The sequence below is a fragment of the Rhea americana genome, unplaced genomic scaffold (assembly GCF_003343005.1).
Source record: "Rhea americana isolate MKP2758 unplaced genomic scaffold, rheAme1 scaffold_40, whole genome shotgun sequence".
NCBI classification, from domain to species: Eukaryota; Metazoa; Chordata; class Aves; order Rheiformes; family Rheidae; genus Rhea; species Rhea americana.
In genome coordinates this window covers 1,737,250-1,760,146 of record NW_028186535.1, presented here as the reverse complement: position 1 = coordinate 1,760,146, position 22,897 = coordinate 1,737,250, and the positions used below count along the sequence as shown (strand labels likewise).

At 37.4% G+C, this 22,897-nt stretch overlaps 1 protein-coding gene across 1 annotated transcript in view; it reads left to right on the top strand.

Moving 5' to 3' along the window:
* Nucleotides 1–22,897, top strand: part of MRPS28 (mitochondrial ribosomal protein S28) — an 87,795-nt gene that overhangs the window by 14,654 nt on the left and 50,244 nt on the right. The window contains exon 2 of the mRNA XM_085314320.1: nt 6,069–6,250. Within this exon, the coding sequence (XP_085170446.1) occupies nt 6,102–6,250 (149 nt within the window). The 5' untranslated portion in view covers nt 6,069–6,101. The remainder of the gene's footprint in view (nt 1–6,068; nt 6,251–22,897) is intronic.

Below are 22,897 nucleotides of genomic sequence, written 5' to 3'. Positions count from 1 at the left end.
GCAAATTTGTTGTCCTATTTTGTTGTTTTTGGTAGCTAACTTTGAGGGAGAAAAATCTGTCTGGCCTTGAACGACAGTACTGAGGAGACTAATTCCATAGTTACAARAGACTGCATTTTTCATGCTGCTTGACGTTTATATGTCATTCACTCCCTAACTGTAGCAGTCTGATTAGCAGTCTCTCATCTCGTTTATCCATGTCTCATCCGTATCACACACATTCCAGTATGCATGCTACTTGTCTTTGCAAGCAAACGTAAAGCATGTAGCTAGGGTTTTTAAGACCTGTTGCTCCTTGGGTGGGATAGGACCACCCTGCTTGTACAGTCATAGGCTTTGCTCCAGAAATTGTGTAGTAATTTCCTCCATTGGAGTTGCTTCTTTCCTTTGGATCTTATTGGGTTTAAATCTGTAACTTTTTCCTCTGTTAAATATATATTGCCTTGTAGAATATTCAGGTCTTGAAAGAGCTACCTTCTTTTATTGAACTATGTGCACAAAAAGTGGAAGGCATCCAAATAGTTGTGAACAACTTTAAACCCTAGAAATCAGAAGGAAAATCAAATAGGCATTAAAAAATCTTCATGCTTCAAGTACTTGAAAAGAATGTACCCTTTGTTCTTCTGAATTTTGTGATGTTCTGTAACTTTTTCAGCTTGACACATACTGATACATCGTGTATCACAGCTGCATGGACAACACTCTTTGAGAGTGTATTGCCATATTATCACGTTGTCTTATTGTTTTTTTCTGAGGCCACAGTATGAAATGCAATTAAGAAGATTTAGAAATCGCTGAGGGGGAAAACCCTTCAAAATGGAATTTAATCTTTTAAAGAAGCTTGAGACAAACTGCTGTCTAATGCGAACTCCCTTAGGTTATGTGGAAAGCTAGGAAGAAAAAAATGTATTTTAGCTTACTTTCTGTTACTAACTTGTCCACAGAAGTATTCTTGGTGGCAGTGTTTTGAGAATTCTTGTATGCTRTTAGATGTTCACACTCTTGAAAAGGAGGGAGCTGATGGATGTTGTTGCCAGGCTGCTCTCCATCATCTTTGAAAGGTCATGGAGAACTGGAGAGGTGCCTGAGGAGTGAAGAAAGCCAGTGTCACTCCAGYCTTCAAAAAGGGCAAGAAGGAGGAGCCAGGGAGCAACAGGCCAGTCAGCCTCGTCTTCATCCTTGGAAAGGGGATGGAACAGCTCATCCTGGATGTCATCTTCAAGCATATAGAGGAAAAGGTGATCAGGAGTAGCCAGCATAGATTCACCAAGGGGAAATCCTGCTTTACCAATCTGATAGCCTTCCATGATGGCATGACTGGCTGGGTAGATGAGGGGAGAGCAGTTGTGTACCTTGACTTCAGCAAGGCTTTTGACACTGTCTCCCATAACATCCTCCTAGGCAAGCTCAGGAAGTGTGGTAGAYGAGTGGACTGTGAGGTGGATTGAGAACTGGCTGGAAGGCAGAGCTCAGAGGGTTGTCATCAGTGGTGCAGAGTCTAGTTGGAGGCCAGTGGCTAGTGGAGTTCCCCAGGRCTCAGTGCTGTTCAACTTCTTCATCAATGACCTGGATGARGGGACAGASTGCCTCCTCAGCAAGTTTGCTGATGATACCAAGCTGGGAGGAGTGGCTGATACACCTGAGGGCTGTGCTGCCATTCAGAGAGACCTGGACAGGCTGGAGATTTGGTGGAGACAAACCTCCTGAGGTTCAGCAAGGGCAAGTGCAGAGTCAGCACCTAGGAAGAAATAACTCCATACACCAGTAAAGGCTGGGGGCTGACCTGCTGGAAAGCAGCTCTGCAGAGAAGGATCTGGGCCTTCTGGACCAAGAAGGCCAATGATATCCTGGGGTGCATTAGGAAGAGTATTGCCAGCAGGTCGAGGGAGGTGATCCTGCCCCTCTATTCAGTGTCCAGTTCTGGGATCCGCAGTAGAAGAGGGATGTGGAGCTACTGGAGAGAGTCCAGCATAGGGCCACAAAGATGATTAGGGGACTGGAGGATCTTCCCTGTGAGGAATGGCTGTGAGAGCTGTACCTGCTTAGCCTGGAGAAGACAAGACTGAGGGGGAATCTTATCAGTGTGTGTAAGTACCTGAAGGGAGGGTGTCAAGGGGATGGGGCTGGACTCTTTCCAGTAGTGCCCAGCGACAGGACAAGAGGCAATGGCAGAAATTGAAGCACAGGAAGTTCCGCCTGACCGTGAGAGGGAATTTCTTCCCTGTGAGAGTGACAGAGCACTGGACCAGGTTGCCCGGAGAGGCTGTGGAGTCTCCTTCTCTGGAGATACTCAAATCCTGCCTGGATGCAACCCTGTCTACCATGCTGTAGGTGACCCTGCTGAGCAGGGAGGTTGGACTAGATGGTCTCCAGAGGTCCCTTCCAACCTTACTGATTCTGTGATTCYGTGAAAAGCGTCTTCTAGGAAGCAGAGTAGAGAATTTTGCAGACTTGTAAAACTAACCATATAATTGAAAAAGATTAATGATGCCCCTTGGAAAATTGTCCACAATGAAAAATGACCCAAGAATTCTTGGTACATTAGCTTTCAAATCTCGCTGACTTTAATCTCCGTACTAGTAAGGAATGAAGGGCATGTGTCAGTGTTTAAGGAAAGCATTTATGTGTTTTGTACAGAGACTATTTCACAGGCAAGTTTGTATGTTGGAGAGCTTAATGTCTGTTTTTCCTACCCAGGGAGATACAGGAGAGTAATACTAGTAACTAGCATGGCCTGTTTTGGGGGGTGAAAAAAGCAGGRAATCCATAGCGTGTTAATGTGTCTGTCTTCACAAATTAGGGAGAAAAAAAATTGATCTCAAGCAGTATCTGTGCACTCTCTTCTGTGGTTCCTGGCACTCACCTGCTCCTGTGGTGATGTAATTTGGGAACTAGATCAGTGGAAGAGTATCCTTACAAGAAAGTAAATAGCGGTTGCCTCTCCATCTTCAACATCATGTAGGCTGTCCTTGTGTTTTTAAACTACGTATTTAGTCTCTGCATGCAGAGACCTAATGTCACTGATATTAATTCTTGGAAATTTTGATTTTTTTGTTAGCACTCAGCTGCTTCCTGTGCTATGAACATTCCTGCTGCAGCTTTTTGAATGATTGTTTTCACTGTCATCGTCATCTTCCTCAGACAAATCAAATTAGGCCAAGAGTGAAGAATATAAAGTGGGATAATGATATTGAGGGAAGTGGGGAATCAAACAATCAGCAAAAGAACTTGGAAACGGGAGTTTTGCTGTTTTTAACCTTGTAGTTGGCATTGAGTGCTAAGGTATAACTAGGATGAGATAAAACTTTAAAAACAACGTTAGTAAGTGTACAGGATGATGGAACAGTATTTCTTACTTTCCAAGGGCAAGTAGTTGGATTCCAAGGGTGATTCGGAAAACTTCAGTGATTTCTTAATGAGGAAATCAGTGGAAAAACCACTGAAACCTCTCCTACCCCCCCCCCCCAATTGTACCTCAGCAAACAATGACAAGGATTTATTTCTCAGTTTTCCTTATAACAGGCTTTTAACATGCCTCAGTATGAGGATAGACATAATCTTTTGCCCAGGCTGGGTCGTTTTGAAGGAGTATTCATTTTGAAGGGTGTATGTGRTGTGTGTTTGTGGTTGGTTTGTTTTTTACTCTCTTTTCAAGTTTATGTGTGGCTTATACTTTAAAATAGTTACATATAAATTGCTGCTGCCTCCTCAATTCCTATGGTATCTTATTTAAATATATTCTCTTATTGCTTCTCTGATTTTGCATTTATTCTTGAAGCACTGAGAAGTGCATCGTATACAATTAATTTTTGTGTGTTTGAATTTAGACTGTATTTGTGCATTCCTGGGTTCAAAAGCTTATTTGATCCTAGGTCTCCTGTATGAAATCCTACTGCTGTGTTTGTGGATCACCACTACTGGCTACTTTTCTTCTTGTGATAGATGCATATATTTACATTTATATACTTATATATAAAGTATGTATGTATGTATGTTTGAAAGCATTTTGCTCAGTCTTTGTCATTGAGATGCTATAATTAACAGTTCCAGTTTCTGAAGCAGCAGATTTACTGTGAGATTTATAATTCCTGAGATTTTGTCACATTGGAACAACCATGCTGTTTGTTTGCTCCAGCAAAGTTGGAATTCAAAACYATCTTTTGTTATGACTTCCCCAAGAATAAAAGTCTCTAAACGTACAAAAGAAAATGATGACTTTATTCTCTGTTCATTTACAATACAGATGTTTCTCCAGCATCTGTTTAGATTAGTCTCGGAGAATGTGTGGTGGTTTTTTGATTGTTTTTTCAATTCTGTCAAATTTGGTAAATCTGTTGGGAGATACGAGATGTCTTTCCTCTGCTCTCCAAGAAGACATGGTGTTGATTCTTAGATTTAAATAACATATAGATACTCCATTTTAAATAGCTTAAATCAGGAAGGAAAGAAATTCTAAGTGTWTTGGCTTTTGCTTTTGTGTATTGCAGTCTCCTGGACTGGCTAAAATATATTATTGCTCATACTTCAGTTGATCATTTGGTTATCCYCAGCACAATGTAATTGTTGCCCACTGCTGAGCACTGGAACATCATGGAAAATTAGCAGACATAGTCTGTATGAGACTATACTCTGAGGGCATAATAARTATTAAGAAAATCTATAAATCTTTTGTTTACAATTTTTGAATTGCTGGCACTTCCTCACAGATGAGGCRGATAAAATTTCGTTAAGCTTGCACATGCTGTGAATTCAGCTCCAAGTCCCTGTCTGCTGAGCAAAGCCTACAAGGTCATGAATTGTGAATATGAAATTGAGTGCCCATGAATCCCTACCAAATTCACATGCTGTGCTGAACATCTTCAGTCATTGGATTAACTTAATGGAAATAGTAATCATCATGAGAATTCTCATTAGTGTTTCTTTTCTTTGAGATTTTCTGGTAATTTGTAGTAAATTACTGGAAGAGTTTTATTTTGTAGCAAACAAATCTTTAAASCATTGCTTGGTTATTTTGTTCTGCTTTGTTCTTACACTGGTTTGAGTACAGTTTGTAATTTTGCATGGAATAATTATTCTCTCCAGTTAATTACTTCTAAATACTTGAAAAAACTAATAGATTCTCTTTTTGTGAATTTGGTTATTCGTCTGTAAAATGTTTTTCTTCATATCTTGATTTCAGGTATTCATTGCTTCCAAAATGTTTGTTGCCTTTGACCTGCTAGAAGGCTGGTTTTTACCAATTGTGTTTCAAAAGTGATAATCCTGAAAAGCAGTCAAATTTAGTATATTATAGGAAGGTATATGAGTTTCACTTTGTTATACTTGGGTATTTTAATCTAACATGTAACGGGAGACTTATGATAGTCTTTCACAGGTCAGGGAGAAGAAAGATGTTTCCATGAAGGAGGATAGGAGGATTTGTGTTCTTCCATTTTCCAAAGCTTTATGGGAATAAACTGGCATTTTGTTTATTTAGTTACTGGATTAAAATACTTTGAACAAAGTTGTAGAGTTGAAAGTGAGAAAATTGAAGGTTTTGAATATTTTCTTCTATGTATTAGAGATAAGTCTTGTGTGAACATTCCACTTCTGTTGCTTTGGCAAAATAGATTTGTTCTGTAAAATTAAGATTTAAATATTGTTCATTATTAAATAGTTTCATGAATAGCAACAAGGTCCTAATTCTGTTCTTTTTTCCTCACTGAAGATAAAAAGATTGAGATGAATTCTTTGCAGAATTATCTCCTAATATTGTGATTGTGCTTTTAAATCAATTTGCYTACTCAATAACAGAACTGGAGATGTTTTCAGAAGATTCTGAAGGTGCTGAGTGTTACCTTTTGTGTGACTGAATTAATAAAAACTTTGCTTTTAATGTGTAGAATGTTTTGGAATGGAGAAGTATACCAGATCTGAAAGATGCTTCCCTTGAAGACTTGCTGAARATGGTCCAGATGCATGAAATCTTGACTTGTAATTTAGTGAATGGAGCCTATTTATGTGATATACATTTTATTAAATTCCTTCCTCAGATGGCATGTTTTGTAAAACATGTGCTTCTGTTGTAGGTTCCTTCAGAAAAACGGGAATCCTTTGCATCTATGTTGAGACGCTCTCCTTTAATTCAGCTGGGACCTGCCAAAGATAAAATTGCCATTGGTCAAATATTCCATACTGTGGATGATGATCTTTATATAGATTTTGGTGGCAAGTTTCACTGTGTGTGCAAAAGACCGGAATTAGATGGAAAGTAAGTAATAAAGTTGTGGTAAGCAATTAAAATATGTGAAGGAGAAACTAAAATAGTTAGATAATTGGACTCAGTCTTTTGGAGTGAGTTTTATAAATTTTATGGTTTAAACTATGGAAGCTAAAATGTCATGCTGAATGAATGTATTACGACAGACCTGCTTAGCTCAGAAATCATTTTATTGAATGCGAATTCTTTTACAGGTTTGCATTACTGTTACCTGTGTTGCGGCAACTTACAAAGGCCAAAGCAAGTTACTTTTGTTTAAAGTGTGATTTGTTTGCAAAACACTAATAGTGGGTCTGAAGTCGTTTGCTGGTATTTTCTATTTTGTATTCATTTGAATATGCAACTGCTCGGAATTTTTCTTCCCCTTTGAAATGCATATTGGCTGCAAATTGGTAATGAGTAGTTGGACTGAATAATTTTRTTACAGAATCTGACATTGTGTTCATGTAGAATTTATCTTGTTGCTATTTGATTCAACACAGCTAATTTTTATTTTCCTTCTTAAGCATGAGTACATTTTTCTAATTTTAGATTCAGTGTTAAAGAAACTTAGTTATAATACTGCTCCAATTACAGATAAAATCCGCTGAGCTTAAGCTGTTAGCTCTAAAACAAATGTGAGCTTTTTATGGTGAAAGTAGTAAATCTAATCCGTCTCTTCTGTAAAATAGACTTAATATTTCTTTTTAGGAGGAGAAGCCTCTCCTCTGATTTTTCAGGAAGAGAGCATTACAAATGTGAATAGAATACCAACTAATTCATTATTGTTTTCTTGAGTCTGCAGAGGCAAGCTTTTTGCCCTATCTAGTTCATAACTAGAACGAATCCGGGAGCTTTCCTGAGGGAGAATATCCAAAACCACAAGGTAATGAGAAAGAAGAGTAGTGAGGGCCAGCTTTCAAGAGCAGCTCAGGAGGTTGAGGAATATTGTTAGATCCACAGGTGTCTATCCAGTGGGTGTCTTAAGTGTTGATATAGCAGTTAGATTTTTAGATGTCTTTTAATGATTTGATCAAGTTTATTTTTTTTTCCTTTAGCACTAAGCTGAAGCTGAGGCTTTGAGATACRAATGAATACTGGAGGCTGATTATAGGAGGAGAGCTCCAATTGAGTGCAAACACAACATGCTAGAAGCAAACTCTGCAGCAGCTGCAATGGAGAGGGAGCTCTGCTTTTTAGTTTTAGAATTTTCCTGAAGAGAGACCTCTGTCTCTTGTCTCATTTACACTTGTACAATAGGTTTGACCTTCTGGCTAGTAGGTATTTTGACACCRAAGACAGGATAAATTATTGTCATCTCAGTTGTTAAAATGACCATTATTGAAATATTTGGAGATTTTGTGAATATATAACTTTAATCCCATCTCARTGGTAAGCCTTCTGGGACAGGAACCGTCTTAAGCTAAAAAATGTACACGAGATGACAGACCATGGAGTTTGCATTTTATTTGTATTAATTTTGTTCTACTAGATAATTGGTGTTATTGCACTGTTCTGAACTAGAACTATTGTGCTGGCGGATACAATAAAAAGCAGTAAAAGATAAGCAAGGAAAAAAAATCTGGTGGAAATCACATTTATAAGGTTTCTAAACTCCCTCCTTAACATTTTCTCATTATGTATTATTTAAAGATACTGTGCACAATATATCTACAGAATTAATAAGATGCTACATTTCCTTTCAAATATAGCTTTAAACTGGTGTTTGATTCCTCACAATAACACCTTGCTTTCCCATGCAGTTGATCTGTACGAACAATAAAAAATTTCTAGTCTATTTAATTTGTCTTCAGGATACACTAACATTTAGTTTTTAATATATTGGCAAAATACCTTTTTACAGATTCCTGTCTTTTAAATTCATTCATTCATTTCGTTTTTGCAATCATTAGGACGTTTGAATTCGGGAATCAAAGCCTATGATCATGAGACTTCTTGTTGTTTGAAGAAGGCTTCATCTACTTCCTCCTCCTGATCAGTCAGTCTGTGGCAGACATCCACCATGATAGTATCTTTGTTGGTATCCACTCTGATTCTCACCCGTAACTCTCAATTGTGTCTCTGCATTTTTCATAGTAAAGATGCATTCGTTTATGCCCCTTCCTTGCATAGAGTGCAGCCTCCTTTATCTTGTCTCATGTTTGCTTGCTTGCTTTGCCCAATGTTCTGGGAGCAGGCAGTTTTTTGCATTGTCTTTAGGTTCCTAAGAGCGGTTTGTTCACCTTGTGAATGCAGAGCCCGGCACTTGCTGTTTCCTTGTGTGCTGTTAGCATCTCATTTTGTTGTCTTGCTCTGTTATACTTGGGTGACAAGATGAAGTGTGGGAAAGAAATGTATTTCAATGAAATTAATTCTAGTAAAACTTGTAGGCAGACAAGTGGTTGRTCTGCCTGTTCTCCTCTTTTCACTTCTCTACTCTTGTCAGTCTCATAATACTGTATTTCTTTTGGTGCTYATTGCGCTGGTGTTGTGGGAAATGAGACCTAACCAAGCATTTGTCAGAGCAGTATAAGGCCTTCCTGCAGCTATTTCAGAGTAAGTTGCCCTTTGAACACCTGGAAGGTAAACAAGGGACTGAGAGGATCCATGTGAGTAATTTTTTGGCTGTTTGTTCTGATGATAAAAAGTAAGTAGATTCAAATAAAGTTCTCTTACGTTTTTTCCTCTCTTTTAAGTGGCAGTGGAGAGAGGGAAATAAATGGTCTAGATATTTTTAATGAAATAAAATTTGGATCTAAAGTTGGTTCACAGAATGGTACAGGCGTAACTTAGAACATCGAGGAAGTGGTGGTGGTGGTGATGATGATGCTCTCTATTTCTGATAGATTTACAGTATTCATCTAGGATGCTGGAGACTGATTCAAATCTCCTTTTCTACATCCAGGAGCTTGAACTTGTCTGTGACTTCTCAATTGTTTAAAAGTCCTGTGGACTTAATCCTCAAATTTAAGTACTTCCATTGGAAAATTTCTAAATCAGTCTTGCCCCCTTTTTTCCAGTTCATTTTATCTGTTTCTAATCTGGCTGGAATTTCTAAAATTTTAACTGGATTTACCAAAAAATGCTGTTGCAATCTTTTATTTTTATTTGTTGTTAGATTGTAGCTTGTCGTGAGGTGCTATCATAATAGCATATGGTTGAACCAGTCCATTGCTAAGTGAATTTTAAGTGTCTTGTTTGCGAAGTAACTGTATAATYCAAAATTAGAAAACTGCTGTCTAAACTAACTGCATGTATCAATAGTATTTAGATAGTATGAGGTTTGGATTTCTCTACTTAAAGTAGGGGGAAGGATATGCTGYCCCTTGTACCATTACTTTACTCTGCTTGATTGGTGATGGCAGCAGTTCATTGGTTTACAAACTAAAGTTTGCCTTATMAAAACAAATACAATCTTTTCATATAACGGCCTCTTAGTAAGYGTGAAGGCTTTTTGTCTTTGGCTGTTTATGCACCCTTAACTGACTTCTGTTTGTAAGGCAATAATAGTTTCGGATAACCAAAATAAAGACTAAAACAGTACCACAGTATCTTGTCCCAAGACACAGAAGTAACCTAATAATATTTGCAGTGTGTGTTTAGATCTGTAACTTACAGTGGTGAATTTCGTAAGAATTTGTTACTGTTTTTTTGATTAATCCATTTGCTGACTAAAGTGACTTTATAGTCACTTATTACTTGTATGTTATCAGTAGAACGATTTACTTTTTGTGAACTATTTATCATTTGTGCCAAGCAGAAGAAAGGACATTTTAGCTTACAGATAACAGATGCTTTCCTGAAGGCCTTCAATTCAGCACTAAGGAATCRAATTTAATCTTCAAACATGAATACCATGATGCGAAGTCAGTCTTGAGAGCRTAGCTGTCCTAGTTACCTGTATTTTAATGCTGATATTTGGTTTTTAACTGTGGTGTCTTTTCAGGTGTTCAACAACTCCACTAAAATGTTATTCTAGAATCTATAGTGAGGGAAAAACAAAACTCCTCTCTTACTAATTAAGTGAGAAGGCATCTTTGTAAGGATGCGTGCCTTCCTTGGACACTTGACTTTGTTCGGGAGTTCTCACTCGAATTAGACTATTCTGTTTGGTACTATAATCCAGTTTGCTTTTTCTCATGTAATGTGTTGTTTGCTCTTTGAAAGTGCAGAAAGTCATTTGAAAAGAAACAGAAGAAAACTTGCTGGGGATTCTGGTCTAGAAAGCTGATTCTTTTTAACAAGCTGCTAGGCCTAATCTTCATGGTTCTGATTTCCTGGAGTTCAACTACTACATGGCAATATGAAAAGACTTTGTTCTCAATACTGTCCTAGGTAGAACMGCAGCTACAGAAAATGTTTCTGGGGTGAAAAATTTGAAGTACTTACCTAAAATATATTTTTCTGCCTGTTCTTCTAAAGTAAAAATCTCAACCTTTTTGAAAATAAATAAGCAGAAACTGTTTAGAACAGTAATGATATAAAGTTGAAACTGATTCAGGATTTGAAGGCTAGAAACCTGCTAGCTATTTCGTCTTGCTTTTTGCTGATTGTRTCTTTCTTTTCTATACTCACTGGAAAAACTATTTCATAGTTTTGGAAAACATTTCATTATCAGTATTCGTTATGTTGAGATCGGAAACATAAGTCAGCTTGCTTAGAGACCAAAGAGAGTGTTGGTAAAATATTGTTGGAGTCAGGCAAGGATGTATTTGCATGTAAGTATCAACAGCAGATTGTGGTTTGGGATTTATTTATTATCTGCACGATTGCAGGATCATTTTTAATATGTGAAAATAAACCATAAATGTTAGAAACATGTTTCTTGATGCATTCATTTTAATGCATTAGATCAGTGTCATGCCAACAATGTATAATGAATTTCTAATTACCCAGCATCTATATGAACAGAAGAAAGGGTCTCTAGAAAAATATGGATAAAATAACTTTTCAAATAGTGGAGAGGAAAAAAGTGGTGTTTGTTTCCTTTTTTGTTGTTGTTGTTTTTTCTTTTCACATGTTGTGGAAATAAAGCATTAAAGAAGAAACCATCTGTCTGAGATCTCCAAGAGTAATACTTTCATCCATGGCGAAGGGTGTTGTTATAACCCGTTTCTGCCATTATCGGATGGAATTTTTAAAAATCAAAGTGTGGGAAGGGGGAGTGCTGACACTGCCTGTTGCTTGGTCTGCACCATTAGCGACCAATTCCCAGTAAAAGTACAATGGCTTTCGGCAGTTTTCTGAAATGCAGGATTGTAGGACCAGCTTCCAAAGAGGATTAAACTGTACCTTCCCRTGCCAGAGTAATGAAGCTTTATTTTCAAAGACTGCTGTAACCCTGCAGCAACTCCAGTGTAATCAGGCTATAGGATCAGAAAGACACTTCCCTTATGTTTGAGAATACAACTGGTGCAGGGATTTCCAGTATATCCTGTGGCAATTTTACTTAACACCTTTTATACAGCTCGTATTTGCCAGACTGAAATAGTTGCGAGGGAAGAAATCGTATGATGCTAGTTGTGATTTAGAACGTGACAGTTTAATGAGCACCATTAAACATTACCTAATGTTTTTTCTGTAAATTGTATCAAAATATTTATGYCGTTTGAATGGTTTCCAGGGTGAATTTTATTTGGGAAACATCTTAAATTTTTGCTTTTTTTTTCCTATTTTAAAAATATTTTGTAGATAATGGAGAAGTAGAATTCAAATAAATGGCTTTTTTTTCTAGTAGACTAATTTCATTAAGGCTGTCTTTTTTCTTTTAGTTAGTGGCAAGTGAAACTTCAAAATATTCTATAAGATTTAAAAAAAGTTTCAAAAAATCCAAAAAACTCAACAGCTGTATTTGGAGAAAGATACTGAAACCCTTTCCCATGCAGATAAGACAATGTTTGGTTTAGCTCCAGTTAGGTACTGTGTATTCAACAAAGTTACTGTGCATTAGGCTAGAGGGTGAATGTGGAGTTAACTACTCCATTATGAGTCTTTTACAATTAGTGTGTGTTTCAAGTAGAGTAAGCTGCCTCGCACAAAGCACAGAGTAGGTTACCTTTTGAGCCCAAGGTGTTTACACAAGGAAAGTTGTCTCTATGTGGTAAATTCTGTGGAAGCGTTTAAAGAGACAGTGATAAAGACATAAGCTTTCTAATGTTTTACTTGGAAATTATGCAAAGACCAGACAACTGGCAGGAGCCAGCCTTTTTTAATAACTAATGGTGTTGTGCAAGTACTCCTGTTGACTGAGCTTCATTAATCTATTTAATGCTTTGTGACTTTTCTTTTGTTAGTGTTTTTTCTTAGTAAAATTATTTCAAGATTTATTTTTCACTTGATCAGTGGTAGCTACTTGATTCATCAGTTACCTTAGAAAAAGAAAACAGCATCCATTTTGGCCAGAGAAGAAAATTTTAAGTATAACTTGCTTTCACTATAATGATTATTTTAACTCTTACAGTATCATGCATATAAAGAGTTACAGAATAYTTAACAGTTTTTGTTAGCTGGMACTGTAAAGTAAATCCTGTTTTCCTGCCAGTTAAGCAGGCAGAAGAGWGCATATGGCAAGTTTTGCAGCTGAGCAGGATCTTTTTAGTGGTGCATGGCAGACTAGTAAGTAGACTGATCACTGTTCCTGTGCCCCAGATACAGCTAGAGAGATCATCTGACTTCAGCAATTAATCAGCTGTAGTGCCATTCATAACCCATGCAAACTGAGTAATTTATCCTACTGGAAAGGGGTACTCCAATATAATGTATTCAGAAGTATCCCACAGAAGCCTGGTCTTGTTAACAGGCAGTCAGAGAGGYGGAGAAAATAATTTTCTCTTATGCTTCCAGTCATTCGTTCATACAGCATGTGTGGATCACTGTATTCATTGTAAAGTGCAGATTGTAGTTATTTTTAAACTTARACTTGCACCTTAAAGTTCATAGCAATATTAGGCAGAAGTTTGCCACTGTGACCACACATCTGTTGTCTTCATTGTTGCTTCTGCTTTGGCGAGACCTCGGAGCATAATGCAAGCCTTCCAGGTCCCTGTTTTCTTTTTGATCCTGAGAGTTTGACTCTCTTTCTCGTACATTCTACTTTAATTTTTTTTTCCTACAAAAAACTGCTATAACTGCCACACCATAACATGTGTGACAATGTAGTCCTTTCTGTTGCTCTCTCTTCACCTATTTTTCATTACCTCCTCTTATTGTATCTGGTAAGTCTTTTAGTTTTCCATCTTTTATCTTGCATTCCAGCTTCTCCGAAGGAAAACCTGTGAAACATGACGAGAATAAAAGTAAAGAACAGCATACCCAAGCACATTAGAGCAAGATGTAATTGGTCAAACCTGCAAGTCCTCATACTGAACGTTGACACTTGAATGTAACTCAACTTCTGACCATTAATGCATAGTTTTCATTCCATTTTTTCCATGGAATCTTCTAAGAATCCATGAGTTTGAACTCTGTTATTTTGAAGGAGGAGGTAGGCAAACAACAGCAAAAACAGGACCAGCCTGTGGTAATTTCTGGCTTTCCCAGATGTTTCCTAAACAATTTATCAAAAAATATTTGAATTTATTTTAAAGATTTCAGTTCTATGGGATTTCTAGACATTTGATGGAATCTGCAATATATRTCCATTAGGTAAGCATCAGTACTTCTAGAAATCTCAGACTAGCAGGAGTTAGGACAGAGTAATCCAAATGCAGAGTGATGTTGAACTTGTGTGTACTGGGTGGTATTGTCTGCTTAACAGGCACGTACGCAGTAAAGCCTCTGAAGAATTGAATTCACAAGGTATGTGTAGAATGGTAGTATGTGACTACTCACATACTTTTTGGAGGGGAACACATGGGCAGAAGCACAGTTACTAACGCAGGTGAAGTGAGGCATACAGTGCTCTGTGCTCGTAGAAGGTGGCGTATTAACTGCCTACAGCTATATCAGTAACCGTCTCTAGGTGTGTGTGTGGGGGGAAATCGAGCACAAAATGCTAGTTGCTTCAGAGGAGAATGAGCATTAATACAGGTATCTTAATAAAATTGTAGAATAATGTAGGTTAGAGGGAACCTCTGGAGATCACCTGTTCCAACACCCCATTCAGTGCAGATCTGACAGCAGATCAGATTGCTGAAGGACGTGACCAGTTACGCTCTGAATACTGGAGGATGGAGTTTCCAAATTCCTCTGGGAAACCTGTGGCAGTGTTTGACAACCATTACCATGATTTTTTTCCCCTGATACCTAATCTGAATTATTCTTGTTACAAGTTAAATCTGTTGCCTTTCACCCTGTCTTGTGTACTGCTGGGTATATAACGGATCTARCTCCATCTTCTCTGTACCTTCACGTTAGGTAGTTGGAGGCAAGAATAAATTCCCTTAGCCTTTCCTTCTTAAGACTGAACAGAAGCAGCTATCTTAGTATTTCCTTGTATGTTGTGTGCTCCGGCCCTCCAGCCATCTTGGTGGCTCTGTACTGGACTAATTTCAGAGCCTAAAAGTGTATGCAACTCCAGATGTGGTCTCACAAGCACTGAGTAAAAGGAAATGATTACTTACTAGCCTCCTAACTGCACTCTTGCTGCTGCAGCCCAGTATGCAGTTAACTAGAACGCAGTTAGCGTTCTTTGTCTCAAGGTCATACTAATCACACGTGTTCAACTCGTTGTCCAGGCAGACCCTGCAGAGCTATTTTCTATTCAGTTAGTGCTAATCTGTACCAGTGGATGGGGTTCTGTCCCAAGCGCATGGCTTTGCCTTTATCTTTGCTGAACTTCATGAGGTTTGTGTTGGACTATTTCTCCAACCTGTTAAAGTCGCTCTGAGTATCATCCCTGCTCACCTGCCTGCTCCCTGGTCTGACGTTATCTGCAAGTTTGCTGTCAGTGCATTCCATTACATCATCCACGTTATTAATAAGRGTGTTAAACAACATTGGCTCTAGTATCAGTTCCCAAAGGACATCACTTGTCGCTGGCTGGCTGTTGGACTTTTTACTCCTTATCACAGCTCTTCGAGCTTGTAATCCTGCCAGATTACCACTTGCCCTTTGTCCACTTATCCAGTCAATGCTTTTGTAATTTAACCGTAAGGAAACTGTGSAAGATTCAGAAGCCTTGCTAAAGTCAAGGTAAACACTCTCCACTGCTTTCCTTTYGTCCACAGAGCCAGTCTTGTTGTGCAAAGCTGTTAAGTTGATCATGTATGATTAGCTAGTGATAAATCTGTTCTCGCTGTCCCCAGTCGTCTTCTGCTTTATGTGCTTGGAAATGGTTTTCTGGAGAATTTATTCCATAATCTTCCAAGGGATTGAAGTTAGGTTGACAGATCTTGCCCTTCTCACAGGTGGGAGTGAGGTTTACCTTTTTCCAGTCATAAGAAACCTGCCACAGTTGTGATGTTTTTTAAGGTAGAGAGCAGCTTYACAGTGATGCTAGCCAGCACCCTTGAATATGTTGCATCTGATTTTACAGACTTGTCTGTGTCTAACTGGGCGTGCATAGTGATGTATCCTGTTCTACTTTAAAATACTGACATTATGGTAACTTTACTGTTTTCTGCCTGGGAGATAAGACCAGTATGAAAGAAGGAAGGAGGGAAGTGGACTGTACACCAGGACTTTGCAGTAGGAGAAAATWGAGCTTCAACATGGAGAACTTTGTGATCATCCACTTGTGATTACTAGGGTGCCCTGTAAATAGGTGGATAGGGGTAGAGAAGATAAGTGTCCTGGATTGGCGAGGGTAGAGGGGGAGAGAAGAGGAAAGGTGTGTRTTTGGAGTTGCAGAAGGCTGTGATAGAACCCTTATGTAGACAGGTAGATGTGAAGGTGCTAGAGAAAGGCTTGCTCAAGAGGAAGAGAGTCCCACACAGGTCAGGTGAAACGTGGAAGACCAGAGCTTTCCCAAAGGAGCCAGATCCCGTAGAGAAACCTGACACACTCCCCTTCCATACCGAAAGGGCTTCTTGGTTCCTRCGCACTACAGGAATTGTGAACAGCGGCTTCACACCTAACCTGGAGTCTGTAACTCCAAGAAGTCCCTTAGTAGCAGTATGCGCTGTTGATAGGATGCGCGTTTAGTGACAGTGGAGAGGCTTAATAATACTTTTTCTTCAAGTACTTGTTTTTTCCTTATTCTGTACAGCTGTTTATTGGAAATCATGCTGTTTTGGCAGTCTGGCACATCTTGCAGTTTTMATGTTAAATTTTAGTTTTGATGGAACTATTTCTGCTAAAAACAGTAATTAATGTGATAAAGGAAATATTTCTTGCTGTGTAATGCTGACTTTTGTTTATTTGTTTTATAGTAGACTATTTCCATTTTGCCTTTCATTGACAGCAGAATAAAATCTTTCTGTAATACGCAGTTTCTGAAGGAAAAGAAGGAAATTGCTAACAGTATAAGAGTGATTTTTTTGCAAATAGAATTTTAGTTTCTTAAAGATGCAGTGAAAACAGGTCACAGAAAGGGACTAAAAACCTGTAGATATGTCTTTTGTTGCTAAAACATATTGAAAATAGCTTGTTTTTAACAGTGAGGTATTTCAGATTTTCATCAGGAAATGACCTAGCATAATTATGRTTACTTATTAATGTAAATTTTAATTTACACTTGAAAATCTTCTGCTGACTGCCTTAGTTTTTCTCTGAAACTAAATTCATGATGGTATCTGAGCAGAAAATAATCTAGAAAAAGTAGCTTGCATATGGTATSTATGTGCATGGAGGAGGTTTTTATTAGTTTGTGTTAGTGGCATCTTAAATAAGGCAGAGAAAAGAAAAAAGCCTTTAAAAGAGGGCAACAATAAAAAAAAAAAAAAAAAAAAAAAAAGGACTTAATCTATGTTGCAGTAGTTACCAGTAATAATGCTTCTACTCTGATATAGTGAACACCTTACTGAGTCAATTACAGAATTGCATTTGATTTCCATGGTGTAGTTCTTGTGTAGAAAAAGCTCAAGGTCTGCTGAAAAGTATTGTTGACTATCACTTTTGGTAAGTGAGAAAAATGGAAATAATGACTATACTAACATCATTTCCTCAGTCTGCCTGTATTCTCAAATTATTGCTGATAATAGATCGTCAACATAAAATTTGTGTTTTCTTCCTTTGCTCCTTCCCTCTGGTRATTTCTGCTGTAGCTCTCATTCCCAGTAGTTAGCTCTTTTTCTCACAGGTTTTTCTGATAGTGACTACATTGTACATACTCTTACAATAAGTTGCAGAAAGTTAGAACCAGTCTCTYTGGTGGAATGAAATACCTTATATCCTTTGGTGTCACTATCTTGTTTATGTGCTCCGTTGTTACTGCTTGTACTGATGCTGGAGCCCTTTCCAGCCTTGCGATCTGTATTTTTTTTTCCAATACTGAACTCTAATATGTATTTCTAATATATRATTGTACTTTGTAATTACAGTTTTATATTATTACATCTATTTARTATTATAAAAGTTAACACTGTTAGAATTTGCAGTTCTGTGTGTTTTTAAGCAGTTACGTAGAGGTAGCAGCATTCTAGCAGTGTGTGACATGTTCTTATGTTTTTGGGAAGTTCTATAAATCCTTTTTGCTACTTTCTACATAATTTAAGTAAAAATTGCATAATTTACAGAAATACATATTAACATCATCTTACATAATTGTCATGAAAACTTAACTGGCTATGCACACAAAATTTGCTCTATTCCTTTGCCATCATGAACTCCTTTTTTTTTTTCTTTAAAGTATTAAAGAAACTTAACTGTAAAAAAAAATTAGTAGTGTAGGTAAACAACCTACATAAGTCTGTGTTTTTTTTGTGGGTGTAACTTCAAATGATTCAAGTTCATCAGTGCCACGTTGCTGACTTCTGCATTTATGGTGTCAAATAGCCATACCAAATGGAAGCAGTCTTGGTACTTCCCCACTTCTTTCTTGCCGTCCTCATCCTCCAAGTTGTCCTGCCCATCAGGTCAGAACTTACATAATGGAGGGTAAAATTCCTCTGCAGTCTGAAGGATGAACTTAGACCATCTCTATTCTGAATTGTTGAGTAATTATGACCTGGTCAAGTTTGCTGCAATGTAAAACAAATCACGCACTAGCCTAAACAATGCAAGTGGTGCCACTGTGTCTGCTGTCAAACAATTTCAGCTTTTCTTTTTAAAAACATGTACACAGAATAGCCATGTGATTGCAAACTTAATCTGTGCTCTTCAGCAAATAACCTCTAACTTTATTTATAGCAGCATGCATTTTTGAAATTATAGCATTTTTATTCCCTGTAGACATAGCTTATTATTTACTTGGTTACTTTACAGTTGTGACTGTTCTTGCCACCCACTGTATATCATTCTTCAGTGGTTATTTTCAACCACAAATTGAGGTGTTGTTTTTTTGTAGTTCTGTAATACACAAAGACTGTATTTCCAGAGTTCTTTGAGCCCAAAGTCTGTAAACATTTTTGGGGCAATATTGTAAATTTTGCATCATAGATACTTTAGAGTTTAGTTAACCAATACCTGTCCCATGCTATTACATTATCATTAGTACAGATGAACTGTACTGTGCTGCATTCAGTATGAAGTGTACATTACAGTTGTAGGATTACTGACACATTAGTGTGTGCTAGCCTGCAAATCACTTTTTTAAAGCATTGTTTTCACTTCTGACAGTAGTTTAAAGTAGCAGAGAGGTATGAGATATGATGGTTTTTGGAAGAAACTAGTAATATTTTTCACCAATGAAAGCTTTGTGCCAGCTCTGTCCTCCCAGGGTATCATGATATATGGGAGATGGAATATGSTGTATAAAAAGAGTTTTGAGAGAACAAAGCAGTTCGTAGGTAGCCTGGGGCTTTTTTGGCAGTGTCTGAGTCTGTAAATACTCATTAAGCCACAATTTTTCTCATATGTGGACGTGCACACACACATGATAGAAAATAAAGCTTGGGAAACTTATTACTGTGTTGAGGCTTAAGTGTTTTCGGTAGAAGATGAGGTAGGTTAACTCTCTTTTTTRCTCTACTTGAGGTGGATGTCAAGAACTGCGGGAACTAGAATTATAAACTCACGATTTGGCAGAAAATTTAAAACTTTCTAATATTCTGTTTTGAAATTTATGAGACTATAGGAGTTAAATCTCTTCATGTAATCTATGTGGAAATCCATTTTTTCCCCAGCTTTGAGAAAGCCTTGCAGTTTCCTTGCAAGGAGAAGCTCTCTTACTGAAATATTTTAGAGAAGTGTAATTAATTACCTCAATAGCTAGATAATATTCTAGGAATCTCAGCCATCGCAGATGCAGAAGATAAATGATTTTAGTAAAAATCCTAACCCCCCCCACCTGTTTCAGTGGCTAGTGACTCCTGGCCGATAGCTGAGGAAGTAGTAAAGTACCAGGTGTACAGCTGATTGAAAATAGATATCTTTACTTTCCTGGAGTACAGACTTGACTAAACCCCACAGCAGAACAAGGTACAGCTGTTTCTGACTTAGCTATGCTACAGGAATAGGTCAAACTGATCAGAATCTAAGTGCTAGATGAAAAGAGGTCCAGGTTACTGAAGCAATATAACTGCTTTATTAGATTGGGTGTAACTGTGCACTAAACCCTCTTCTTAATATAATAAATAAGTTCAGCTGCAGTGCTGTGCTGATGGGGCCTTTGATTCCAGTTTGGGAGCCAGCTTGACGTGTGCTAGCTTATGGTCTCTGCATTGCAATCCATTGAGAGGTGTAGACTTGCCCAGAGACAGACGCTATTTAGTTTCTAAGTTGAGAAATTGGATTAATTACAGTTAAGACTAAATGTGAATTACAGGTCTTCATATAATACARATTTTGTTCAAGAAAACTCATGCTATCATATAACACTAAACCATGGAGAAGTAATTCTTCATCTCTCTGGAATAGTTTCAGTAAGATGGTCTAAGAAGGGAATTAGCTAAGGGAACATTCTGTAGACAATATATTGACCTCAAGTTGCTCAGAAATCATGAGTCAAGTGTCTCACAGATTATAATGATTTTAAACTAGTCATAGTATAATTGTTTTTTTTAATATCTTCTTGGATTCATTAATGTTTGGGTTCACATCACAATTTTTTCTTACTCTGTAGTCTTTTTAATTAAACCAACAATTTTTAAAAGATAATTGAACTTCTTGTGTAATAGCATAACTGGAAAGCTAAGACTTTAAGACAGACACCAAATATAAAATTGTGATTAACTTTGTTTACATTAACAATTTTGAGATGTTCAGCAGACTCACATCACTGATTTTATTCTTCTTAGCCTGCTTTACAATATTAAGATTAGTCCAGCCAGAGGACACTAACTAGGGGTGTACTGGGTCCAGTACTGTTTAACATCTTCATTTATGACCTAAATGATGGGACAGTGTGAACCCTCAGCAAGTTTGATGGTGATACAAAGCTGGAGAAAGTTGTTGATAGACCACATGGTTATGCTGCAATTCAGAGGGACCTGGGCGAGTTGCAGAAATGCGTTGTAAGAAATCTCATGAAGTTCAACAAAGGGAAGTGCCACGTCCTGCACTTGGGGAAGAATAACCACATCTACTAGTATAAGCTGGGGGCCAGCTGACTAAAGTGGCTCCTTCCCTCTACCTCTCCCTCTCCTCACAAAAATACCACAGTGTCTTTGTYGCCTCTGTTTTCGTGTGCATTTGTGTAGGACTAGGATTTGAATAGAAATTGAATATAATTTTTATATCAAATATGTTGAAGGTAAGGAGCAGAGGTAACAGAAGAACTAAAAGGAACACCTAGGGTATGTATAATCTCCCTTACTGAGTAAAGAACTTCTGACAGTGCAATCCCTGCAGTTGTTTTTTGCTTGCCTAATTTTACTTAATTTCCAAGATTAAATTTAAAATCTTAGGCAGGTATTGTTACTGTACTGGAAGAAGTACAGTGTAAGTAAAGATTTGTTTATTTTTTTAAAAAAAAAATTTTACTATTCTAAGAGTACTCAGTAGCTGTTAAAACTTGCCTTGCTAAATTCTTCAGTCTGTGTGTGGTCACTGCTGCCAGGGTTCTGTCAGCCTTTTAGGAACGATAGCAGCTAGCAGAGATGCGAGTCACTGTTGTTTTGTGGACTTGCTGAGCATAGCCATGATTTACAGACACTGAAATACGAAGTATGATGATAGTCAATTATGGTACATTAAAAAAAAAAAAAAAAACAACTCTGCACTTTGTCTTTTTTTAATAATTATCAAGAGAGTCAAATTTTCCATTTTGCTTTCTTAGCATTTTGCAACAATTTATCTAAAGAACTGAAAATCCAGCCACCCAGCTTGGGTGAGAAATAATAACCTCCCTTCCCCCCAGGTCCTGAGGAATTATTTTGAAAAATACTGTAGATATATTTCAAATGAACTGCTTTGAGACTTGGCAGGCTCTCATCACATGGAAAAGTCACATAATTTGATCACTGTGGTCCTGTGTGAGCACATACCTACTTAACTGAGAAACTGAGATATTACTCTAAGCTAGGGAAATAACCTTTGCTTTTGGATGCAATGGAAAATGTGTATCATTTGTTAATGTTTGGTGACTTTACATTAGTGGGGTAAGAGAAAAAGGCTTAAGCAATTTTCTTTTATTAATGATTTTAAAAGAAATGAAGGRTTTACCTGCTTGCTTCCTTGTTTTCTGTGAAAACTTGTGTTCTGTTCTTTATTTTAATAGTTAGTGGACTCTTCTAAAGATAATGAGATCTTATTAACAAGTACCATTTAGAAGGTAGTGATACTGTAATAATTCTACCTAATGATGATCTGCTTCTGGTGTTATAGAAATACTCAAGTGATAACATAAAAAAAGAATGAAAAAAGTAGAAGCAGAGCATTTAAATAAATTTTTAGCCTTGTTAAGAGTCTTGCATGTTCAACACCTACACAATTTGAATGATTTTCCAAAATATTTGAGAAGGATATCTTTATAAAAATGAACAACGTACATATTTAACACTTCTGAAATCTTCTGGAAGTAGTGGAGTCTTAATTTTAAATTTAAATTTTTACATATAAACTTAATTTTAAAAAATAAAATATTTAAACTATAGTACTCTACATCATGAAATCCTAATGAAACTTTTTCGGCCTTTTCTGTACATTTTAGGGAAATACAAGTAGCATGCAGACTTAATTTATTTGTAATTTGTACTCATTAACTTCAGTATTTGTGTAGAGATCTTAATCTGAGTGGTTATTGTAAGTTGGTTGCTAGTCTGTCCTCTGCTTACTGAGTTTRTTTACATTTACTGCTACAGCTTTATAAATTTGAAATTATCTGAAAGTGTTGTAATGTTTCAGATATGGCAGTGCCTACTGCCTTTCACTCATCTTTGGATGCCCAATATCAGACCAGTCTTTTTAGTAGCCGAGTGCTAGATTTTCCTCCCTCTGCAGCCTTTCAATGCTGTTCTTGGCAGCTGTCTTGAAAGGGTTGCTAGAGATCAGAATGAACTGCTCTCTGCTTCCTCCAGACAAAATTCTGTAAACAAATTGTGATCCTCTGCTTGGCAGGATATAGCTTTGCCGCTCCTGCCAGCTTTGTATGAGATACAAAGCAACAATGATGTGTGGCAGAAAATACAATATCCCTTTTGGGGTCTTTCAGTTACTTGAATTACACGTAGCAGTAACGTG